General features: G+C 39.0%; 1 protein-coding gene across 20 annotated transcripts in view; it reads right to left on the minus strand.

Annotated features, from left to right (window-relative positions):
• Positions 1 to 22657, minus strand: part of map4k3b (mitogen-activated protein kinase kinase kinase kinase 3b) — a 288964-nt gene that overhangs the window by 48282 nt on the left and 218025 nt on the right. For 10 of the 20 annotated variants that reach the window (XR_013499675.1, XR_013499674.1, XM_078230180.1 and 7 more), the window contains 6 exons: positions 19152 to 19190; positions 18811 to 18864; positions 17056 to 17098; positions 12819 to 12990; positions 9147 to 9268; positions 5487 to 5528 (listed from right to left, as the gene is read on the minus strand). Coding sequence is in view for 18 of the 20 variants with exons in the window: in XM_078230180.1 (XP_078086306.1) it covers positions 5487 to 5528; positions 9147 to 9268; positions 12819 to 12990; positions 17056 to 17098; positions 18811 to 18864; positions 19152 to 19190 (472 nt within the window). In the remaining 2 variants the exon portion in view is untranslated. The remainder of the gene's footprint in view (positions 1 to 5486; positions 5529 to 9146; positions 9269 to 12818; positions 12991 to 17055; positions 17099 to 18810; positions 18865 to 19151; positions 19191 to 22657) is intronic. The other 10 variants (XM_078230171.1, XM_078230181.1, XM_078230179.1 and 7 more) reach the window with 2 other exon arrangements.

A 22657-nucleotide genomic window follows, 5' to 3' on the forward strand; every position in this document is an offset into this window, starting at 1 on the left:
ACAGTGCAAAATTATCTAATCAGGGTAGTCATTATACGGCAGGGCATCTCCAATGCGCCCTTTTCAACATCATGCCTGCATGGTGTGTAAATGACTTGGGCCCTTTTTACAAAGTTGCCAACAAGAATTCCAACACGTATATCGACCAGTGAAGATCGGTTTGCGGTCGACAGTGGTGGAGTTGCTCGTGGCAGAGTATCCAGTTGTCGTGGTCTATGTGGGTTCCAACTTCATAGGCAGGATGAGGAAAGAGGTTCTGCGTAGTCTGTATATGAGGAACTAGGCACCAAATAAGGAATCAGAACGTCTCCGTATTATTACTCGAGTTCTTGCAAATTGGCATAGGATAAATCAGATTAGAAAGATGAATGGGTGGCTCAAAGGCTGGTGTGGGTTCCGGTCCGTGGACCATTGGCATCAGGCAAAGTAGGGTCTGCATCATCGGGATGGTCTACACCTGCATCAGGCTGGGACCAGTGCCCTAACAAGCCCCATAACTAGGGAAGCAGGATGCTTTTTAAACTAAACAAGGGGAAGCGAAGGATCAAGTTTAGGTAGATGTTACAAATCAACAGGAAGAGTCAAGGCAGGAGGGCAAAATAGTAATGAGAGTCAAAGAATGGTAGGAAATGAAAGAGAGAAAAAAACCTAAGAGTACACCATTGATCAAAAATAGATGTTACATGGATAACAAAAAGCTATAATCAAAGGCTCTGTATCTGATTACACTTGGCATTCATAACAAAATAAATTAATTGACAGCACAGGTTGAAGTGAATAAATATGATCTGTAGCCATTTCGGAGAGGTGGCTGCTGGATGACAAGGATTGGGTCTGAATATTGAGGGGTATCAGAAATTCAAGAAGAATAGTAAACTAGGTAAAGGTGGAGGGGGTAGCACTGTTGATCAAGGATGGCATGGGTGCAATAGTTAAAGATGATTTTGGTTCAGGAGATCAGGGTGTAGAATCAGTTAGGTGGAGATGAGGAACAGTAGGGAAATAAGTCACTAATAGAAGTGATCTACAGAACCCCGACAGTAACCACAATATAAGACAAAGTAAACAAGAGGTGGTACTGGGATACCAGTGCTGGGTCCACTGTTATTTGTCATTCATATTAATGATTTGGATGAGAATTTAGGAGGCATGGTTAGTAAGTTTGCAGATGATACCAAGATTGGTGGCACAGTGAAGAAGGTTATCTAGGATTGCAACGGGATCTTGATCAATTGGGCCAGTGGGCTGACGAATGGCAAATGGAATTTAATTTAGATAAATGCGAGCTGATGCATTTTGGTCGATCGAACTAAGGCAAGACTTACTCAGTTAATGGTAGGGTGTTGGGGAGAGCTATAGAACAAAGAGATCTAGGGTTACAGGTTCAGAGCTCCTTGAAAGTGGAATCACAGGTGGACAGAGTGGTGAAAAAGGCATTCGGCATGCTTGGTTTCATTGCATCAGAACATTGAATACAGGAGTTGGGATGTCTCGAATAGAGGAGGGTTGATCAGTAAGTTCGCAGATGATACGAAAATTGATAGGGTGCTAATTAGTGAGGAGGATAGCCTTAGATTGCAGGAGGATATAGACAGGCTGATCAGTGGAAAATGGAATTCAATCCGGATAAGTGTGAGGTGATTCACTTGGGCAGAACAAACAAGCACAATACATGATGAATGGCAGGATCCTGGGAAGCACCGAGGATCAAAGAAAGAAGGTAGCAGGACAGGTGGATAAAATAGTTAAGACATATATGGTATACTTGTCTATATTAGCTGAGGCATAGAGTTTAAGAGCAGGGAGGTTATGCTGGGACTATGTCTCATGTCACACTATCTGTAACCCCCATGACTTGCCTGGGTTTGCAAAATCTCACTAACTGTCCTGGCTGAAGACAATTCATGCCTCTTTAACCTGTGCTTAACCCTCCCTCCACTCACATTGTCTGCATCTGTAAAGGTTTGATTACCTGTTAAGACTCGCATTCCAACCATTATCTTGCAATTGAGTTTGTGTCTATATATGCCCTGTTTGTGAACTGAACTCTTCACTCACCTGTTGAAGGGGCAACGCTCCGAAAGCTCATGCTACCAAATAAACCTGTTGGACTTTAACTTGGTGTTGTGAGACTACTTACTGTGCCTATCCCAGTCCAACTCCACATCGCTGTGACTATATAAAATCGCTGGTTAGGTCAAAGCAGAGTATCATGCACAATTTCTAGAAACCACATTGTAGGAAGGATATGATAGCACTGGAAAGGGTATGTAGGAGATTTACCAGGACATTGCCTTGCCTGGAAAGTTCTAGTTATGAAGGGAGATCGAATAGACTGGGGTTTGTTTGCCTTGAAGCAGAGGAGACTGAGGGAAGATATGATTGAGATGTATCCTGAGAAAAAGACATTTATATTTCCATATATCTTACAGTTATATTTCCATACATCTTACATCTGCATGGCTTTGTGAGTGGAAAATCATGTCTCACAAATTTGATTGAGTTTTTTGAAGGGGTAACCAAGAAGGTAGATGAGGGCAGTGCAGTTGATGTTGTCTACATGGACTTTGGCAAGGCCTTTGACAAGGTACCGCATGGTAGGTTGTTGCATAAGGTTAAATCTCATGGGATCCAGGGTGAGGTATCTAAATGGATACAAAATTGGCTTCTGTCAGAGTGGTTGTAGAGAGTTGTTTTTCTAACTGGAGGCCTGTGACCAGCGGTGTGCCTCAGGGATCAGTGCTGGGTCCACTGTTATTTGTCATTTATATTAATGATTTGGATGAGAATATAGGAGGCATGGTTAGTAAGTCTGCAGATGACACTAAGATTGGTGGCATGGTGGACAGTGAAGAAAGTTATCTCCAATTGCAACGGGATCTTGATCAATTGGGCCAGTGGGCTGACGAATGGCAGATGGAGTTTAATTTAGACAAATGCGAGGTGATGCATTTTGGTAGATTGAACCAGGGCAGGACTTACTCAGTTAATGGTAGGGCGTTGGGGAGAGTTACAGAACAAAGAGATCTAGGGGTACATGTTCATAGCTTCTTGAAAGTGGAGTCACAGGTGGACAGAGTGGTGAAGAAGGCATTCGACATGCTTGGTTTCATCGGTCAGAACATTGAATACGGGAGTTGGGACGTCTTGTTGAAGCTGTACAAGACATTGGTAAGGCCATACTTGGAATACTGTGTACAATTCTGGTCACCCTATTACAGAAAGAGTGCAGAAAAGATTTACTAGGATGCTACCAGGACTTGATGGATTGAATTATAAGGAGAGGCTGGATAGACTGGGACTTTTTTCTCTGGAGCGTATATCTTATAGCGGTCTATTAAATAATGAGGGGCACAGATCAATATCTTTTCCCAAAGGTAGGGGAGTCTAAAACTAGAAGGCATAGGTTTACGGTGAGAAGGGAGAGATACAAAAGTGTCCAGAGGGGCAATTTTTTCACACAGAGGGTGGTGAGTGTCTGGAACAAGCTGCCAGAGGTAGTAGTAGAGGCGGATATAATTTTGTTTTTTAAAAAGCATTTAGATAGTTACACGGGTACAGTGGATATAGAGGGATATGGGCCAAATGCGGGCAATTGGGATTAGCTTTGGGGTTTTAAAAAGAAGGGCGGCATGGACAAGTTGGGCCGAAGGGCCTGTTTCCATGCTGTAAACCTCTGTGACTCTATCTTACATTTCAAAAGTGTTTTACAGCCAATTAATATAATACAGTACTTTTGAGTGCACACTGTTGTAATATAGACAACGAGATAATTTGCAACAGCAAACTCCAAATAGCAATGTGATAATAACCATGTTTTTATGATGCTGATAAGGGGATAAATATTGGCCAGGATACTGGGGGTAATTCCCCAGTTCTTCAAAATAGTACCGTGGGATCTTTTATGTCCACCTTTGAGTGCAGACAGGGCCTTAGTACAATGTTTCATCCAAAATATTGCAGCTCTGACAGTGCAGCACTCACTCAGTACTGCACTGAAGAATTAGCCCAGAGTTCTGTGCTCAAATCATGAAGTTGGACCCAAACTCTCAACTTTCTAACTTGAGGCGAGAATGCTCTACTAACTGTGTCACAGCTGACACAGTACAGATCAGTCAGAGGGTAATTGTTGCTCTATAGACTGGCAATTATTTACTAGGTAAGAAGTCTCACAACACCAGGTTAAAGTCCAACAGGTTTATTTGGTAGCACAAGCCACTAGCTTTCAGAGCGCTGCCCCTTCCGTGTTTACCTCAGTCCAACGCTGGCATCTCCACATCATAATTGTTTACTACCCCATGGTCATAAAAACAGGAGTTATCTAGTTTTCATTCTATGTTTCCTTTTTATTTACAAAAAGTAATCTGATTGTAATAATTCATAATTCCTGAAGTTTGACATAGATACACCAGATGAATGATTTGCACGTGGCGTCATTTTCATAGCTATAGATGAAAGAGTACTTGTCCTGAAATTACTTTCCTTCCCTTTCAATTACTCGATCAAGCAATTCTAAAACCGTTGGCCCACATTCTGCTGTCAAAATAACAGCGGTGTTAATGGAGTGCATTGTTGTTTTGCACAGGTAATAGTTCAGGCGAGGGGCAGATGTGTGGTTAAACTTAAAAATATGGAAGTGGCTGTCCATGTCCCACCACTCCACCATTAGACTGTCTGCCTCACCATTGAAATGCATCGAATAGTGAAACGTTGTTGTTTTTGTGGTGCAAATTCAAACCTAATCTCACCACAGAAAAGTTAAATCAAGTTAGTTCAAGTCAAAGTACTCTTCTAGTAATGAGTTAATTGCAACTTACGGCCAATAAAACCCCAGAACTGCAAATTACTACAACAAGTATGGAGTCTCATTTCTTCAGGTTTCAATTATCTTTGGAGATTTAAAAACATTTTAAAATAAACATTTATTTTAAACTTTTTGATATTCTTGCCCCATAATCAAATATTTTGTTTCCTCTCTATCTGATACAATAATGCAGTCTAATTTGTATTCCCATCTTAGTTTTTGTGTGAATAAATTCCAAAATTCTTCAGTTTGATTGCCTGAGGAAACACACAGTTGCTTTCCCATTTCACCAAAATCCCAGATGCCCAGTTTCTCTTGCTGAATCATTATCTGTTTGTATTTCCTGCGACATAACACACAGGCAATTTAAAAGTCTAAACCTGCAAGGGCAAGTCCAACTAACAGAATTTGCCCTTAGTTGTCCAGCTACCAGCAAGTTATGGCCGATTAAGTGTCAGCAACCTAACCAGGACATTTCATAATTTTGTGATAACAAAAATCCTTGGAGGTCAAAAGGTGAAAAGTACTAATAAAATAAAGTTGATGCACTCATTGGATTCGACTCTAGGATGATTTCCCAAATTTCATCTGTCTGGTTAAAAAAAAGGAAATTGATGGGATCTACTTCAATTTAATAGAAAACAAACTTTTGATTTATGCTACAAAATTATTAAACACTTACGTGTACTTTTGGGGTTGGAGGAAGACCATTGCTAATAGGTTTCTGTAAGGGGAGGTAAAAGAAAGAAAAACATGTAAATACACATCAGGAGTTAAGTTGTTTTCTGACAAAGTGATTATTAGAGATTCGTCAGCATTCAAAAAGTAAAAGACTGCTCTCAATGTTACAATGATTTTATTACAAACTGTTCAGCTGCAGCGCACATTTAACAATTGATAGGACAGGAGAAAAGATACTGAGAAATATTAAACAGATCACTTTTGCACCTTTCATGACCTTGGGAAATCCCAAAACACTCAAAGTCATAACTGATTTACTTTATGACTGTCACAATGGTAAACGACACCTCCTTGTCCTTCACAAACTGCCTGCAGCCTTGAACACAGTTGATCATAGCATCTTCCTCCAGTGCTTTTCCACTGTCATTCAGCTGGGTCTGTTCTCACCAGAACTCCGTTCTTACTGTTCCAGTCATAGCCAGAGAATCACCCAAAATGGCTTTTTTTCCCATTCCCACATCGTTCCCTCTGGTTTCTAAGGATCTATCTTTAGCCCCCTCCTACCCCTCATCGACATGCAGGCGCTCAGCGAAACCATCCAAAATAGCACTGGCTCCCATATAAAAGCTGAGATAACCCACCTCCCATTTCAACATGATCTCTCTCCACCCCTCCGCTGGATCTAAATGTCACATTGCCTGTCTGAAATCCAGTATGGGTTAGATGAACAGAATTTTTCCCCCAACTAAATACTGGAAGATTGAAGCCATTGTCCCTGACATTGCAGTCAACAGGAGAGCAATAGCACTCATCGCTAATGTTAAGGAAATCTGCATACAAAGATCTAGCGATCTCATGGCGTGGGTTTTCCTTTTTTAAATGGTTGATTTTATTCTGGCACCAAGTCTAGGAGATCTCCAGGTGTCCAGCAACAATGATGTCATCAAGCAGGCTAAGCAGTCAATCGCACTCAAGAATGATTACAGACCAAAAACCAGCAAGTAAAATGTACTAAATCTTAGGGAGCAAAATAAAGACTGGGATACGGGAATAAGATAGGAGCTGAAATATTGAAGCATCCAAAAAACACTTTCAATAGGATCTTAGTATAAAGGCAGAAATTTGATGTTCAACAGCTCGCAAATCAGTTTTTCATGGCCAATGGTCATTGGTTTAGTATACTGATAAAAACCCAGATATACCTTAAAGGGGCTAAAATCATTGAATGCAGTAGAGTTCCCCTTACAGCACAGTTCCCTGAGAAGCTGCTGTGAAGATGTTTCAGTGCAGTACCCACACTTGCAGGTGGGCAGCACAAACTAGCTGACCAATAGGCAACAGGGTAAGTACAAGGTGGTAGTCATAATAGCAGGGTGGAAGTTTGGATGGGGAAAGGGTTAATAATCACACAAGTTTAATAATTACACAAGCTGCTATGAAAATCAAAGGTCTTCCTATAAGAGCCTCCACAGATAGGCACCAAGGCCATTAAGCTGGGCAAGACTCATTAAATCAGACATCTGTAACTAGGAGAAAGGGAGTGATCCACAGACACTGGAACGAACTGTATCATGATAACTTGTATTAAGTCTTCACACTGACTGGATATTATAATGAAGCAAGCATAAAGTGATTGTGATTGGTATATGCTAATTACTAGTAATCAAATTTGAAAACTATAATCACTTATGTATCTCGGAATATGTCACTCTGGCTAGTAACAGAGATGCGCGCTGTGGCTTTTCAGCATCCTTGCTATAGTTTGCATTAAAACAGCTGTTTAAGAGAACTCTGTGACTTGGTCTGGTTATTTGGAGGATAAAGTTGTGATCAATTAAAAGGCTGACATCAAAGCCTGCAAGAGATGGGGTAGCCATGTAGGCATACCTCGTTAATAATTAATCATAATTAAACAAGCATTATAGAGGCTGTAACTGGTTAACTATATTCACCTGACATAAATGAAGTAATCAGAACTATTAGTTGTAATTGGATATCAATGACTTCAAAACAAATTTATACTTGTGATTGGTATATGCAATTTACTTGTAAGATAAACAAAAATACAATTTTGCATGGCATGTATCATTCGGCAAGTCTTGTGGAAGGCAGACCTCCTCGCTATAGCTTGAATAAAGGCCGATTTAAAACTCTAAAAGCTTTGTCTGCTCTGTCAAGGGTACGAAGTTTGCTGCATAGCGGTGATACTCCATATGAACTTCATTCAATAAGGCAATATTATAGTGGAAACTGGGAGTTCATGTCAGTTCAAAACTGATTTCTAAAAACCATTGATGAGGAAAGGGGGCGTGGGGTTTCAACAGAGTAGCCTGGGCTACTCTGCTACAGACAATTAGTGATGATAAATTCTGGATTTCCACATTTAACTGTGCCTGTGTGGATGCCAGAAGTTACTGTCAGTTTCACAGCTGTAATAATGGCAAACTCATTGACAGTTTTACTGTCAGTATAACTGCAAAATCTGGACCACTGTCTTCGATCCTTGCCATAAGCTATGTTCCCTAGCTACTGACTCCATTCCTTTGTCTGATAACCGTCTGTGGGTGAATTAATTATCAGACACCAACCCTTCCTCCCTCCTACTTTCTGGAAGAAGCAAAAAAAATCAGACACCTTTAGACTCTCTGAAAACTTTGTGGGTAATATTGAGAGTCCCAGGTAGAATGCAAAAGAAAAGTGCTAATCTTAGTATTTTTCACTAAACCAGAGGTTTAAAAATGAGAGGGGGTGCTAAATTGACATGGCTATCTGATGCAGAAGATAGGTTGGTCAAGAAGGAGAACCACTGATGCAACCTTACATAACGGGGAAAGGTACAAAAGGGCTGATATTTACAGGAAAGCAGAGAGGTGCGGGAGAAACCTGGAAATGCCAGGGACATGGACTCGTGTCAAATTTAATAATAGGGCGAATAATTTTCTTCCACCTCCCACCTGACAGTCAACTAACAACTGGGCAGGAAAGAAAACCGACAGGAGGCCACAGCCATTGATATGGGGTAGGAGGGTGGGGGGGGGGGGGGGGGTATGCGTATGTGCTTAGGGACAATGGCATTGTCATTGATTGCAGTGGGTTGGAATTGCAAAACTGATCAACTAGATCATCAGTTGTGAGCTACAAAATTTAACCTCGAATGTGTGATACTTCAAGCTCAAATTTGAATTACTTTAACAGATAGTAGGGATTTGCCTAACGTTCACTGGGCCAGTTGACAGTCCACAAATAGACTTAAAATGCATTTCACACTGGATGAGAATACTTTGATGTGGGAAACAGCCAAAACTTCACCCCAAAGGAAAAACAGCTTTCCTGAACCAACTAATCACAGAACAGAAATAATTGATGATAGAAGTCAACTGTAGAACCCAGAAGAGGAAACAAAAGTCGAACAAAATGTATTTAGAAAGAAGGAAATTTTAAATTATGTGCAGCTTTCATGGAAACAATACAATACCATGCATTTTTATAAACATTCTGAGCTGAACGTTTCTCCTTTCATTCTTTCCTTGGCATGAAAACATGAGCAAGGATATATTGTAATAACAGAAGAATTACATTTGCAAAGATTGAAAGTGTAAAACCATTAGATACTATATATAACAGAGCACAAGAAACTTTACAAAGAAAATGGAATGCTCACAGGGAGGTCCTTCTTATCTTTCCTTGGAGGAAGCCCCGGTGGATAACTACTTCTGTTTTCATACAGTTGCTGAGAATTGCTGTCTTTCTCCCCATTCACCTGCATGGAGTTCACTCCATTCCCTGAACAGAAAAGTACATATTTTCAGTAAGTATAAATATATTGGAAATAAGTGGACGCATTAATGAGAGGCAACATGGTTTTGTAAAGGGGAGGTCATGTCTCACTAACTTGATCGAGTTTTTCGAGGAAGTGACGAAGATGATTGATGAGGGTAGGGCAGTGGATGTTGTCTACATGGACTTCAGTAAGGCCTTTGACAAGGTCCCTCATGGCAGACTGGTGCAGAAGGTGAAGTCGCATGGATCAGAGGTGAGCTGGCATGGTGGATACAAAACTGGCTCGGTCAAAGAAGACAGAGGGTAGCAGTGGAAGGGTGTGTTTCTGAATGGAGGGCTGTGACAAGTGGTGTTCCTCAGGGATCAAGTGCTGGGACCTTTGCTGTTTGTAATATATGATTTGGAGGAAAATATAACTGGATTGATTAGTAAGTTTGCGGACGACACAAAGGTTGGTGGATTTGCGGATAGCGATGAGGACCATCAGAGGATACAGCAGGATATGGATCAGTTGGAGACTTGGGCGGAGAGATGGCAGATGGAGTTTAATCCGGACAAATGTGAGGTAACGCATTTTGGACGGTCTAATACAGATAGGAAATATACAGTAAATGGCAGAACCCTTAAGAGTATTGATAGGCAAAGGGATCTGGGTGTACGGGTACACAGGTGACTGAAAGTGGCAATGCAGGTGGAGAAGGTAGTCAAGAAGGCAGACGGCTTGCTTGCCTTCATCAACCGGAGCATTGAGTTTAAAAATTGGCAAGTCATGTTGCAGCTTTATAGAACCTTAGTTAGGCCGCACTTGGAATATAGTGTTCAATTCTGGTCGCCACACTACCAGAAGGATGTGGAGGCTTTGGAGAGGGTACAGAAAAGATTTACCAGGATGTTGCCTGGTATGGAGGGCATTAGCTATGAGAGGTTGGAGAAACTTGGTTTGTTCTCACTGGAGTGACGGAGGTTGAGGGGAGACCTGATAGAAGTCTACAAGATTAGGAGGGGCATGGACAGAGTGGATAATCAAAAGCTTGTTCCCAGGGTGGAAGGGTCAATTACTAGGGGGCATAGGTTTAAGGTACGAGGGGCAAGGTTTAAAGGAGATGTACGAGGCAGATTTTTTTTTTTTTTTTACAGAGAGTAGTGGGTGCCTGGAACTCGTTGCCAGGGGAGGTAGTGGAAGCGGATACGGTAGTGACTTTTAAGGGGCGTCTTGACAAATACATGAATAGGATGGGAATTAGAGGGATACGGTCCCCGGAAGGGTAGGGGGTTTTAATTAAGTTGGGCAGCATGGTCGGTGCAGTCTTGGAGGGCCGAAGGGCCTGTTCCTGTGCTGTAAGTTTCTTTGTTCTTTGTTTTCTTTGTATATTGACAGAAGTAGTCCTGAAACCACTAACAAAAGCTACAATGCACAGACAGGCTTAACCCTCTAGGTCACTAGCAGCCTTTAAAGAAAGACACCTTAAAAGAAGAAATGCCATTAACTGTTTATCTCCAAACATGTCACTGACACCGACCCTTAAAATAAATCTTGTTGGGGCAGTCTTCCAGCAACCAGCGTGACGATACTGTGCTTTTAAGAAACATATGTATATCATGTTTCTTGTAAAAATTATGTTTAGAATTCAGATCTGTTTTGCAGGGTGCCTATTTGTCTAGTAAAACCTTTACATTGGTAGCTGGGAGCACAGGATAAGTACTCATTTTAGATCTGGAGTGTTTGTTTTAAGCAAAGCTAATGCATTTGTGTTTACCTGGGTCTCCCCTGGGGGTTTCAGTGTAGAGTTTTAATAAGGTTGATTAACAGGGACAGAGTCATGTGCTTAATGGGAGGAGCTAAGCTTGCAGGGAAGAAATACTGTTTCAGTTTCATTTTAAAAATACAAGCGGTTTCTGCTTGGGCTGCCTCTGTCCCTCTCGTTCTCTCTCCAAGCCCGTAATTGATTTCTCCATTCAATAATAGTCATGCTTGAAGTCACATAACAAACGGAAGAATTTTAATATTGAGACACCAGTCCTGCTTAGGTGTTCTGGAAGTTCCGGGATTGTTAACCTAAGTCAAGCAAATATACCTGTGTTTTGCTAACTCATTTTAAAGAGGAGGTTAAGACTTGTGTCTTGTCATGTTTAAGTATTGTTCAATTGTTAAAGGATAAACTAATTAATTTATTATAGTTAAGCTGTGTTGGTAAATCAAGTTTGTTTTGATAAAAGCTTCCCAGTTTGTCAGTAAATTCATGCCTGGATTGAAACATTTTATCTTCACATTAATGCCAAAATAATAAAGTTCTTTGCATCTCATCTGGCTTCACAATATACCTTGAGGTTTCTGATCTGGTGCCCTATCCACAGCCTCATTTATATTCCAGTGTAAATGGCAAAGCTGAGGCTGTTGTTCGTGGTTAAAATGAGCAGAACAGTCTAGTGTACTGCCTCTGTTCTCATCTTCTGGATATTTTGTTGTACCATTTCTTGCCCCGATTAGAATGCAGTCAGATACACAAACACAAAAGTTTAAATACAACAAAGCAGAACATGTTTGCTGTTACCCAAAATGCCAAAGTATCAAAGAGAGAAAAGCCCAAGGACTAGAAGCAGAAGTGGCAGTGCTTTTTTCTCAACATCAATATCTTCAATTCAGAATTAGACAAATCAGTGGTGTCTACAGTTGCGGGCAGAGGCAAGATTGTGACCAACAGCAAATAACATTGCAACAAAATTTTAAAAAATAAGAACATTTCAATACATCAAAGGCATCTTTAAATGGACAACTCTTCTAAGAGGCAAATATAAACTTGTGAAGGCAAAGAAAGGGAAAACCACCACTTTAAACATCTTCTAGTTTTAGAAGTTAAAAAGTAATGTATATGTTTGGATTAATGTTTATGACACAGTTTATTAACCCATAAAATTAGCTATATTTGTGCCTTAGAAATTTTCTTTCCTTTTAGAAAGTTTATGTTTTCTTGCTAACTATAATTGCACGCATTACAATGACACAGAACTCATACATGAAGAATGACCACTTGGATCAGATAATGGGACATCATTGGTATTTGTAAAATCAGAGTGCAGCAAGTCAGCAGCTTCAAGACAGAGAGATGGAAAAGAAGTGGAATACAGAAAAATGAAGCCACAATGCTCTGATTTAAATAAAATGAAGCAGCAGGACTGGTCTCTCAATATTAAAATTCTTCCATTTGTTATGTGACTTCAAGCACTACTATTATTGAATGGAAAAATCAATTACGGGCTTATCCAAGATTACCAAATTATGCGTCCGTGATTTTTGTCAATTAAAAGACAGATTCCTGATATGAGAAGAAAAAATTTGGATGCTAGACTCAAAAGAAAATATTTCATTTATATCTAGTTGTGAAGATGAATAACCGGTTTAATTTTCACTACTTTGCAGGGGAGCTTGTAATTTGAAATGTCTTATTCTCATCAGTCCTGTATTATGAGTCTTCCAGCCATCTCTTGCATTGTTTAAAGGCTGCTGTATATTCTTCCATCTCATGTGAACTCTAGTTATCTTTGCAGTCATTACCTAGGGCACTGTTTCTGATGTAACTGCTGCTAGGAGGTAACCGAGGAGGGGGAGGTCTTGGTGGCACTTGTGTGCTTGGTCGTGCAGGACTGTCAGATGGACATCTCTTGATTGTGCCTTGATTCTCTTCTTCAGGATAATTGCTTTCTTGTGGTATGTAGATTGACTTTGGCTGAACATAATAAAAGAAAAAACACAAAAAAATAAAATCACAGGAATTTCTGAATGTTTCAGATTTATCCCACTTTTACAAGTCTGGCACTATCCTGTTGTGCTATTTTCACACATACTAATTTTTCCTTTGCTGATAAAGCAGTCTTCAGAGGGGAATGTTAAGGTGCAAAAATCATAGCTCAAGCAATGCACTGATGCAAGATTTCAAAATGACTCAGTTAATGGTATGTCTCAAGGTTTTTGGGACGAGTGATCACCCAGTTATTGAAGTGATTAGAACAGTGATTTATTGCCACATTTATTGGCTATTATTATACATATAGAAAACACAGATGCTTCTGGACTTGTATAGAAAGCAAAAGGTGTCTGCTTGACTCAGCTTGAACCAATTAAATGAAAAATTATTTCATGGGATGTGAGCGTCACTGGGAATGCCTCCTCTAGCCACCCTTGAGAAGGTGGTGGTGGTCTGTGTGGGTGCGGTGTTCAAAGCTTTTCAGGTTGCCAGAGAGGAGATCAAGTTATACACACACACGCACTGCTCCAACATCTCAAATACAGGAAAAATGGTGTTCTGGCCTCAAACAACCCAGGACAAGCAACCAACCCAACTGTGGGACAATCCTATAAAATCTGGCACAGTTGACCACTCTTGCACAACATTTTCCTTTGTGCAAGCTGAGACTCGCACCAGGGGAGTTTTCCCGTTCACTTTAAATTTGCTCCTTTATGCTACACTCAATCAAATTCTGCCCTGAAGTCAGGGCAGTCACTCTCAACTCACCTCTTGAGTCCTTTGGAGGAGGCTGAGGGGAATCATCCACTCTAACATTTCTGGCTGAAGTGCTGCAGTCTTGTCTCTTGCACTGGTGTGCTGGGCTCCCCCTCAGTGAGGATGAAAATATTTGTGGAGCCTCCTCATTGTCTAGTTAGATGTTTAATTGTATACCACCATTCTGCACTGCATGTGGCAGGACTGCAGAGCTTTGATCTCATCTTTTGGTTGTGGGATCACTTAGTTCTATGACATGCTGATTTCACAATTTAGCATGCAAGTAGTCCTGTGTTATAGCTTCACCAGGTTGACACCACATATTTAGGTATGCCTGATGCTGCTCCTATGTACTCTTCATTGAACCAGGATCCATCCCTTGGCTTGAATTGGGCTGTGAGATTACAGATTGTGGTTGAGTACAGTTCTGCTGCTGTTGATGGCTCACAGCATCTCAATTTTGAGTTGCTACACCTATTCTGAATCTATCCGATTTAGCACAGCTGCAGTGTCACACATCATAAAATTACATTTTAATAATTTTTTTTCAAGTTTGTTTGTCAAATGAGAGCTAGTGTGTTCTGCAATGTTTCAAGGACTGAATTTAAGTATCTAGTATACGTGAGGACAAAAAGGCTAGGCTCACATCCCAATGCACCAAGGTCTGCATTCTGAGGTGGATACAAAAGACCCCATGGCACTACTTCAAAGATGAGCAGTGGAGTAATTCCCAATGTCCAATATTTATCCATCATACAGGATGATAAAAAGGGATCACCACATTATTTTTCTGTGGGATCTTGTGTATACAAATTGGCTTTGTGTTTGCTACATTACAACACTGGCCACAGTTCAAATATATTTCATTAGCTATAGCGAAGCACTTTGAACCCCCCCAAGGTTGTAAAAAATACAGTATAAATGCAAGTTGTCTTCTTAAAATGCACTGCTATTATTATGCCATCATTTAATAAAATCATCTACATTCATTAAACTTAATTTGAATATTATGCTGTAAAGTGAGTGAACAAGTAACCAAGACAGAACTAACTGTCTATACATAGGAATTGTGAGCAACAAGGAATACGAGAATAGAAGGCAAAATGGCAAATGAAACTGAGAAAGCATTTGCAACTGCAAGAATGAGAGTGTGCAGCAACTGCGTTGGGTAAGAGTGCAAGTGCAGAAAGCATGAAAACCAGCATGTGCAAGGCAGCACAAGGAGACAGATGGCGAATGTGACTGTACATGGAGAAAGAAACAAAGCAGAGTGTACACGTGAACATGACAGAAGGTGAGCAAGCATGTACAGAGACAATGAACAGGTGCCCTAGAGTACAGAGTCAGAACATGTGAGATCACAATTGCACATGCAGCAAAAACAAATCCCAGTGGACACAAAAGCTCATACACACGAGCAACTTTAAGAGAATGGTATGTTTATGGGAGGATGTGATGGGGGTGGAGGGGGGAATCATAACTCAGGGTCTTCAGGGGAACAGCATGCAACAGGGGAGAGAACAATTTTCAAAGCAGAAAAGATTCACAGAACTCAGTTTATGTACTTCACAGTAAACAAAAATTAACATTTTTAGTTTCAGCTGTTGTCAATCAGTCTAAAGAGGCTTTCACAAGACATGATTTTAGTACTAATATAACATTAGGCGACAGCATCGCCCATTTAACTTTTAAGATTTTGTCTCTCTGGTTAAACTGTTCTATAATTCTATGAACTGTACAATGATACAAATCAAAAGTGGGTTAAATTCTGGCAATACATTGAGTTAGTACATTCTATACATGCAACACCATCCAAGTATAATGGGCATTGTACCATGTGAAATTATGCAAGATCTTGAATATATAACCATCATATGGCAGTAGTCATGAATGTTTTTTTTAATTGCTTCCCCTCCATTTTTAATCAGTACTTTTCCCATTCAGTTTTTACTAACCACCTACCTCAGGTTCCAATTACTTTGAAATTTGAGCAACATACTTTCCTGTCAAATTAGATTATAATTTTGATGTACTATCCTGATAGGCAATTTCTCAGCCATCACATCAAATCTTTCTTAGGCTCATCACAAAGTAACTTTTTTGCCAGCAATTACACAGTTCTAGCTCCAACTTGATCAACTATCTGTTCCAGAAATTCGAGCTGATCAGAATTCACCTCCTGTACAAAATCTTAAACTTTAAAAGTACTGTCTTTGTTGAGATCCATTGTTTCCTTCGCTGCCTAAGTATTGGTTTCAAGACTTTTCTTGCCAAAAAAAACTTTATTGTAAAGGCACATTCCAAAACATTTCAAATTAACTGTTACAGAAAGTGCAATAAAATTTAACTTTTCTCCATACAGCATGTTGAGATGCCTCAACACTAACAATACTCTAGATCTTTATTGTATATATTTCAAATCAAGTCTACAGCTCAAGGAGTTCTATTCAGTTTCCTGCCCCTCCGTACACTATGGCTGACAGGCCTTAGTCTGTGACCTGGCTCCACAGCAACTCTGTAGTGACTGCCCAGAGCTTTAATGCATCCCATAGTAAGTTATTCTTGAACCGTGGAATGTGCCAATCCATAACACTTCAGCTCGTCATTTTTAAATTACTCTACAGGCTCCCACCACTTCATCTAACCAATCATTGCCTTGTTATACACCCCAACCCTCAGAGTTTTCACTTTTCACCAAACTTTCAGACTCCTTTTCCAAAGCCACTGCTGCCATTCGCAATTACTTCAGATGTCTCAAAACATCCTGCTTCTACCATGCGTTCCAGAACCTTCAACCAAATTTTTCCAGCTCATCTTCAATCCAGAACTCATTTCTGCTCCCCCCGTGCAGAAAATCTGAAGACATTCTTTTACATCTGGGCTGCTATGTAAATGCATTATGACTTGTTAACACATAGGAATTATATTCACAAAGCACAGGAGCAGGAGTAAGCAATGCAGTCCATTGAGACTGTTTTACCACTCAATTACATCACGGCACAAAATGAAATCTTTTCATTCCTATGACAGATGGTTACGGTAAGGCCTGTTAAAAATGTAGATTTAGGCAAATTATATTACAAAAACCCAAATAATTTAGTACACTAGTACCAATGATACAGTATTTATTATCTGGTTTTGTTTCCTAATTCCCTCACCAAACACTTAGCTGTAAAATTACAACTGACTGCATCGCCATTAATGTGACTTTTTGCCATTTTAGAATTGCCATAAATTGTATATAAGATGGTGATTTTAAATATTTGGTGCACAAGTCTCTTGTCAACTTACCTTGGGAGGAAGAGGTGGTGGAATCCTGGGTTTCATTGTCGAGCTATTAATTCAAAATAAAAAAAACTTAAGAAAGTGATACTAAGCATTATATAAGCATTATATCACACATTTTAAAACCCAAATGGCTCCCACCATCTGAGGATTTCTGTACACAAGAATATGCCTCTAAATTTCCTGTGCTAAACGCAACTCCTGATGGAATGGGATTTCACCATCTAGTTCTAACAAATAAACTAACTGTACTAATTAAATCTACAATGTCAGCCCTCAGTGGCTAACTGTCCTTTCTTGCAGTACAAAACTGATCACAAAGCTGAAATTTTAATCAAGCTAGATTTTTCTAATTTAAAAATAATTGTCAATTTTAAATCAAAAAAAATTCTAGTGATTTTCCTCATTTGTGTATGTGTCAGCTAGTAACAAAATACATTTTGAGAATACTTGATTTTGAAAAAGTGCTTCATTTCTTTCTTACATTTTTTCCTGACAGAAGTAGTACTTTATTAAATTAGTTCCTCAATAATCCTAGGCTCTTGGGGCATAGTTCTAACGTTATTACTGGTAAGTCAACCAAATGATATTTTCTTCGTTCTTCCAGAGAAGAGTAACAGATGAAGCATTTTTTTAATAGCATACACCAGTCCTAACAATATCAGACACCATACAAGTAAGCTCTATTGCTACACAGGAAACAGTCTCATTCCTTGCTGCATTCAAAATAGAGACTGCTTATTAGATGCTAAATCCAGAATAAGTCACAGGACACCCGAGAGGCAGACTTCAATTGTTGTAAATCGCTTGGAACATACAACAGCTAGAGGGAAGTTCTGTATTCACAATGTTGAACCTCAGTTCAACTTGGATCACTAGAACTGAAGGGTAATTATGGATTGTATTAATCTTTCCTCAAAGTTCACTTAAATTACAATACTCAATTTCAGTTCACTCCAAAGATAATAGAGCAATGAGCAGAGCAGCTAATCTGGTCATTCTTACTGCTATCCAAAAACCAAAAGCCTTTAACATTCTAGTATATTTGTATCTGACTGAGCAATTTTATTTTCAAGTTTGTTCATCATATTATTACAACTAGAATGGTTTACCTAATAGAAAACAGTTAATGAACACTGACATTTCAGATTATTAGTGATATGCAAGATGATTTACATCAGTGACCAATATTGCTTTTATTAAAATGGACAATAAAATCTATTTAAGTATTACAGGGTGGGTTAGGACCCTCACATCCAAAATTATCTACAGGAATTCTCTAACCTATTAAACTCTTGCAAATGATGGAATGATGATACTGGTAACCTGAGACATACTTTATCAGGTTTTTGGCTCACTTGCTTTAATCTATGTAGCACATGCATTCTAGAAGTTTTGAAAACTGAATATGGAGATGCATTTTATATGTGAAAATCTGCCAAGTTAACACAGCTTTCAAGGGTATGCAGAGGTAACAATAACTATATATATATAGAAATACAGCAAAAATAAATCATTCTTAAGTAATGCGTGTGTTTTGAATGGCAATACAGCAAATGTATCACACAGCCCAAAGAAAGGAAAAAGGTAGGCAAGCAGAGTGGCAATGAATCATAAAAGATTGCTTTGCTTTAGCTAGGTTGAATGTGAAAAGATTTTAGAATGTCATGCAGAATTTAATGGCGATTATTCTGACTTAGATTCTTAATAGTACTCAAAGTAAGACCAAATTCAGCTAAACTAGTAAAAGAAAAGACTTACTGTTCAGATTCATCATCATCACCATCATCATCATCTAAATGTGCCACGTGTCCCCTAAGGAGATGAACAAGGTACTTATGGCTCAGTGGATTTCAGTGGAATAAATTCAGCTAAAGTAAAAGAACTCTGGCATGCAATACCTTTAGGGCTTGCTCTATATGGAGCTCATCAATGTATTCTATGTTTTTATTCATCTAAAGGTAGCTGTAGTCTAAGAAAATTAGACTTATTCAAAATCTATGACAAGCACTCAAGCACATTGTTACCTTTAGGTCACTACATTTTTAAAAAAATCTAAGGGAGAATTTTTATTTTACAAAAGGCAACAAGAGAAAAATTACCGCTGATGCAGTTCCTCTTCTACTGATTTTAGAAGACTCCTTGGAATTTTAAAACAGGAAACAAGGGCTTATTTTAACTTCACACAGTATGTAGCATAAAATTATGCAGTTTTTGAATACATATGAACCGAAGTTAAGAATAGCACAATGATGATCTTCTACACAGTAATATATTGAAAGCTTCTTACACAATATTCACTAAATAAATGTATATACAGAAATTCAAGTGAACGCCATAATATGGCGTCAATTTCAAAAATTTGTATTTGCTTTTGTATTTCAGTAGCATAAAGCACAATGCAACTACATAATGTTATGTTTCAGCAGAGTCATGTGAATATTCTTCTTTACTAGATAATTACTGTAACTGATTTATCAAGTTGGTCATAAAAATACATTGTGCAGGCTAGGTTTTGATTCTCAACAGTACTAACTGACTCAATAAATTTACTGTACAGCACATTTTAAAACAAACTAAACAAATCCTATGACAGTGGATTTTCATCCGATTTCTCAAAATATCATGATAAATATCATTAAGTAGATGATATGGCACTGTATTCCCTATTGTTATAGTAAACAAAGAACAATTTTTTTTAAAATAAAAAATTTAAAATGTTCACTTTTAAGATCAATTTAATGTTTTAAAATAACCTATGTGGCAAAGTATTACCTATGGATTAAATAATTTGGGAGAAAGTGATTTTGGATAGGAAATAAAATTATCCTTTTTGAAAAATCCAGCAGATGATGGAACTTTTCCATTTTTAGATACTTAATTTTGGGGAAATCTAGTGCTGATTGTCCACATAAAAATGCTACAAGTGTTATCAGATGATTTGAAGCTGACCAGCCTTATGCTAGTTCAATTTGATCTGAAGTAAAATGAACACCCTAAAATAATTAGATCCATGCACACCCTGTAGAGACAGGCTATGTTGAGGTAACACATTATTCAAAGATGAAGGGTCCTATCAGATTTAAAAAAAAGATCTCCCTTCTTCATCGAAGGGTAGAGAACCTCCTTGACTCTCTACAGGAATGTTTCAAGATGCTCAACTTTCAGGGTGAAGGGTTGACTTACTGTTAAAACCATTCTGGAATAGGATTGTGTGGTGCTTCAGTTAAATGTAGAGTTCTATTTAGAGTTTGAGGATTGTGCCATTGTATATACCTTCAACTGGAATTTTAAATGCCAAGTAGGCAACTATATAACAGGCAGAATGATCCATAACTTGCTCCTTGTATAGTGGCAGCAGTATAGGATGCACTCAAGTGCTATCTTCTATTTAGTTACTGGTTTTCCCTCCATGCTTTGTCAAAGGAAATAAATAATTGTGGAGATTTTTGAAATTATTCTGTGCAAGACGCATTTTAATACACACTGGAAATTAAGTTTTAGCTCTGGTTTTGCTGAGAATAAAACGATGGAATAAGTCCTTGATTCAAAAAGAGAGGCAAGTGATCGCATACTAAAAATTCCAGATGAGCCACTCTGTCAAAATGCCTTATCAAGGTTTATATTCAACAGGCAGGCCTTCCAGTTTTCTTAACTCTGGCACACCAGAGATCTCCTTTCCCATGTAGGAACTTCAAGCTCACATAATTGAGATTTGAACAGAGTGTACATTAATGGGAAGAACTAAATGAATGTCCAATAAGGAATCAGCTTGTTTAAAATAGGACAATCTGTGAACAGTACAAGTGGGCCATCAGATTGAAGTCACCCTTGAACTAAATAGAATTAGATCACAAGCCAGTGCTGAATACATGCTGAAGATTTGCAAAAATTGCATGGAATCACAAAATAAAACCAGTTGAGTAGGTATCTATTTTAGTGCATCCATCGTGATACTGCGCCTTTAAGAACTGTATTTATATCATGTTTCTTGTAAGCAGTACGTTTAATATTCAGCTCTGTTTACACTGATGATTTGTCTACACCAGTCAGCTCACATGCTGAAAATCTTAGCTCATGGGGTGTTTGTTTTAATCTACGTAAATGCATTTCTGTTTATTTTGGGTTTCAGAGTAGGGTTTTGATTAGGTTGATTGACAGAGACAATCATGTGTTAATGGGCAGAGATAAACCTACAGGGAAAAATCAAGAGCAGTTTTTGCCTGGTGCTAAAAGAAGCAAGAGGTGTCTTTGTCTCTCTCTCCCTGGAGGCTGCTGTTTGAGTGTTAGAAGACAGATACCTCTCGACCTCTCTCTCCAGAGGTGTTCAATGGCTCCGGGACTATTAACAAATAAAAATATGTAAGCCTGTGCTTTTGCTAACTGACTTCGAAAGGGAGTTTCAGAGAAATATTACTTAATTTGGAACTAATAGAGATAGATTAGCAGTTAAGAATTGTATCTTGTCATGTTTAAGTATTTCAATTGGTAAAGTTAAGCTCATTCATTTGTTATATTTAAATTGTATCATTAAATAAAGTTTTTGATAAAAGCTTCCGAGTGTATCAATAGAATCATATCTGTCGTGAAATATCTTATCCTCACACTAATGCCAAAATAGAAAAATTGTTTGGGTCTAGTCAGGCTTTGTAACTTTGGGGTTTCTGTTCAGATACCCTAACACCAGCTAGAAAGACCCATTATCCCTCCCCTCTAAGATTTTACACCATAAAATTTTTTCAGAAATGATTCCAGGTTTCTGCTTTCAAGCCTCTACTCAGCCAGTCCATTCCATGTTCATCCATAGATTTACTTCTCACTTGTTTGATATGTCCTACTTTGATGGTTTACCCTGAAGTAATTTTCTGGATCTATCAATTCAACACTGTTAAGATCACCTCTCAATCACCTCCATTCAAGGTTGGAAAAAAATGCAAGTTTCCCCTCATAACTGAAGGTAGAATCGACCTCCAAGCTCTTCGCTGGACTGCTCCCAGTGCCCGAAAGATTACCTGGGTATTGGCAACCAGAAGAACCCTAAAGTTATGGTCTGGCCAAAGCAATATATGGTTTTGAGCATGACTTCCTTTGACCTGCACTTTATTGTTTAAGCTATACAGTTCAGCATTCCATTTTCTTGATTTGCCAATCCACAGAAGTTGGATATGTTATGCATAAAGTCTAAGACACCTTAGGGGGAAAATTTGATTTAGCCCATTAGCAGGCATAGGAATCTGCAATATGCATTTACCATGCTCCCTATTTAGTTGAAGCAAGCAGCACACAAACATCATGCAGCCTGCTCAACATGATTGAAGTGTGCAATCGAGGAATCAGATACCTTCCAGATGAAATCTGGAGTCAAGCAGGCTGTCCTCACGCCCCTGTCCTGTTTGTGTGTTGTATAGAAACTTTTGCCATCTCCATCAGGAAGGATTTGGGCATAAGGACTGCAGCACAGGCAGTCAGGTCAAAGCCTCCCTGTATAAGGGAAATGTTGCCGTCTTCTACTCAGATACAAAGTCGGTGCCCAGGTTAATGAGTGTCTATGACCAGTTTGAACTGGCCTCGGAATCAAGGTAAGCCATGGCAAGAGCGAGGCCATGTT

This window comes from Mustelus asterias, chromosome 15 (assembly GCF_964213995.1).
Source record: "Mustelus asterias chromosome 15, sMusAst1.hap1.1, whole genome shotgun sequence".
Classification (NCBI taxonomy): domain Eukaryota; kingdom Metazoa; phylum Chordata; class Chondrichthyes; order Carcharhiniformes; family Triakidae; genus Mustelus; species Mustelus asterias.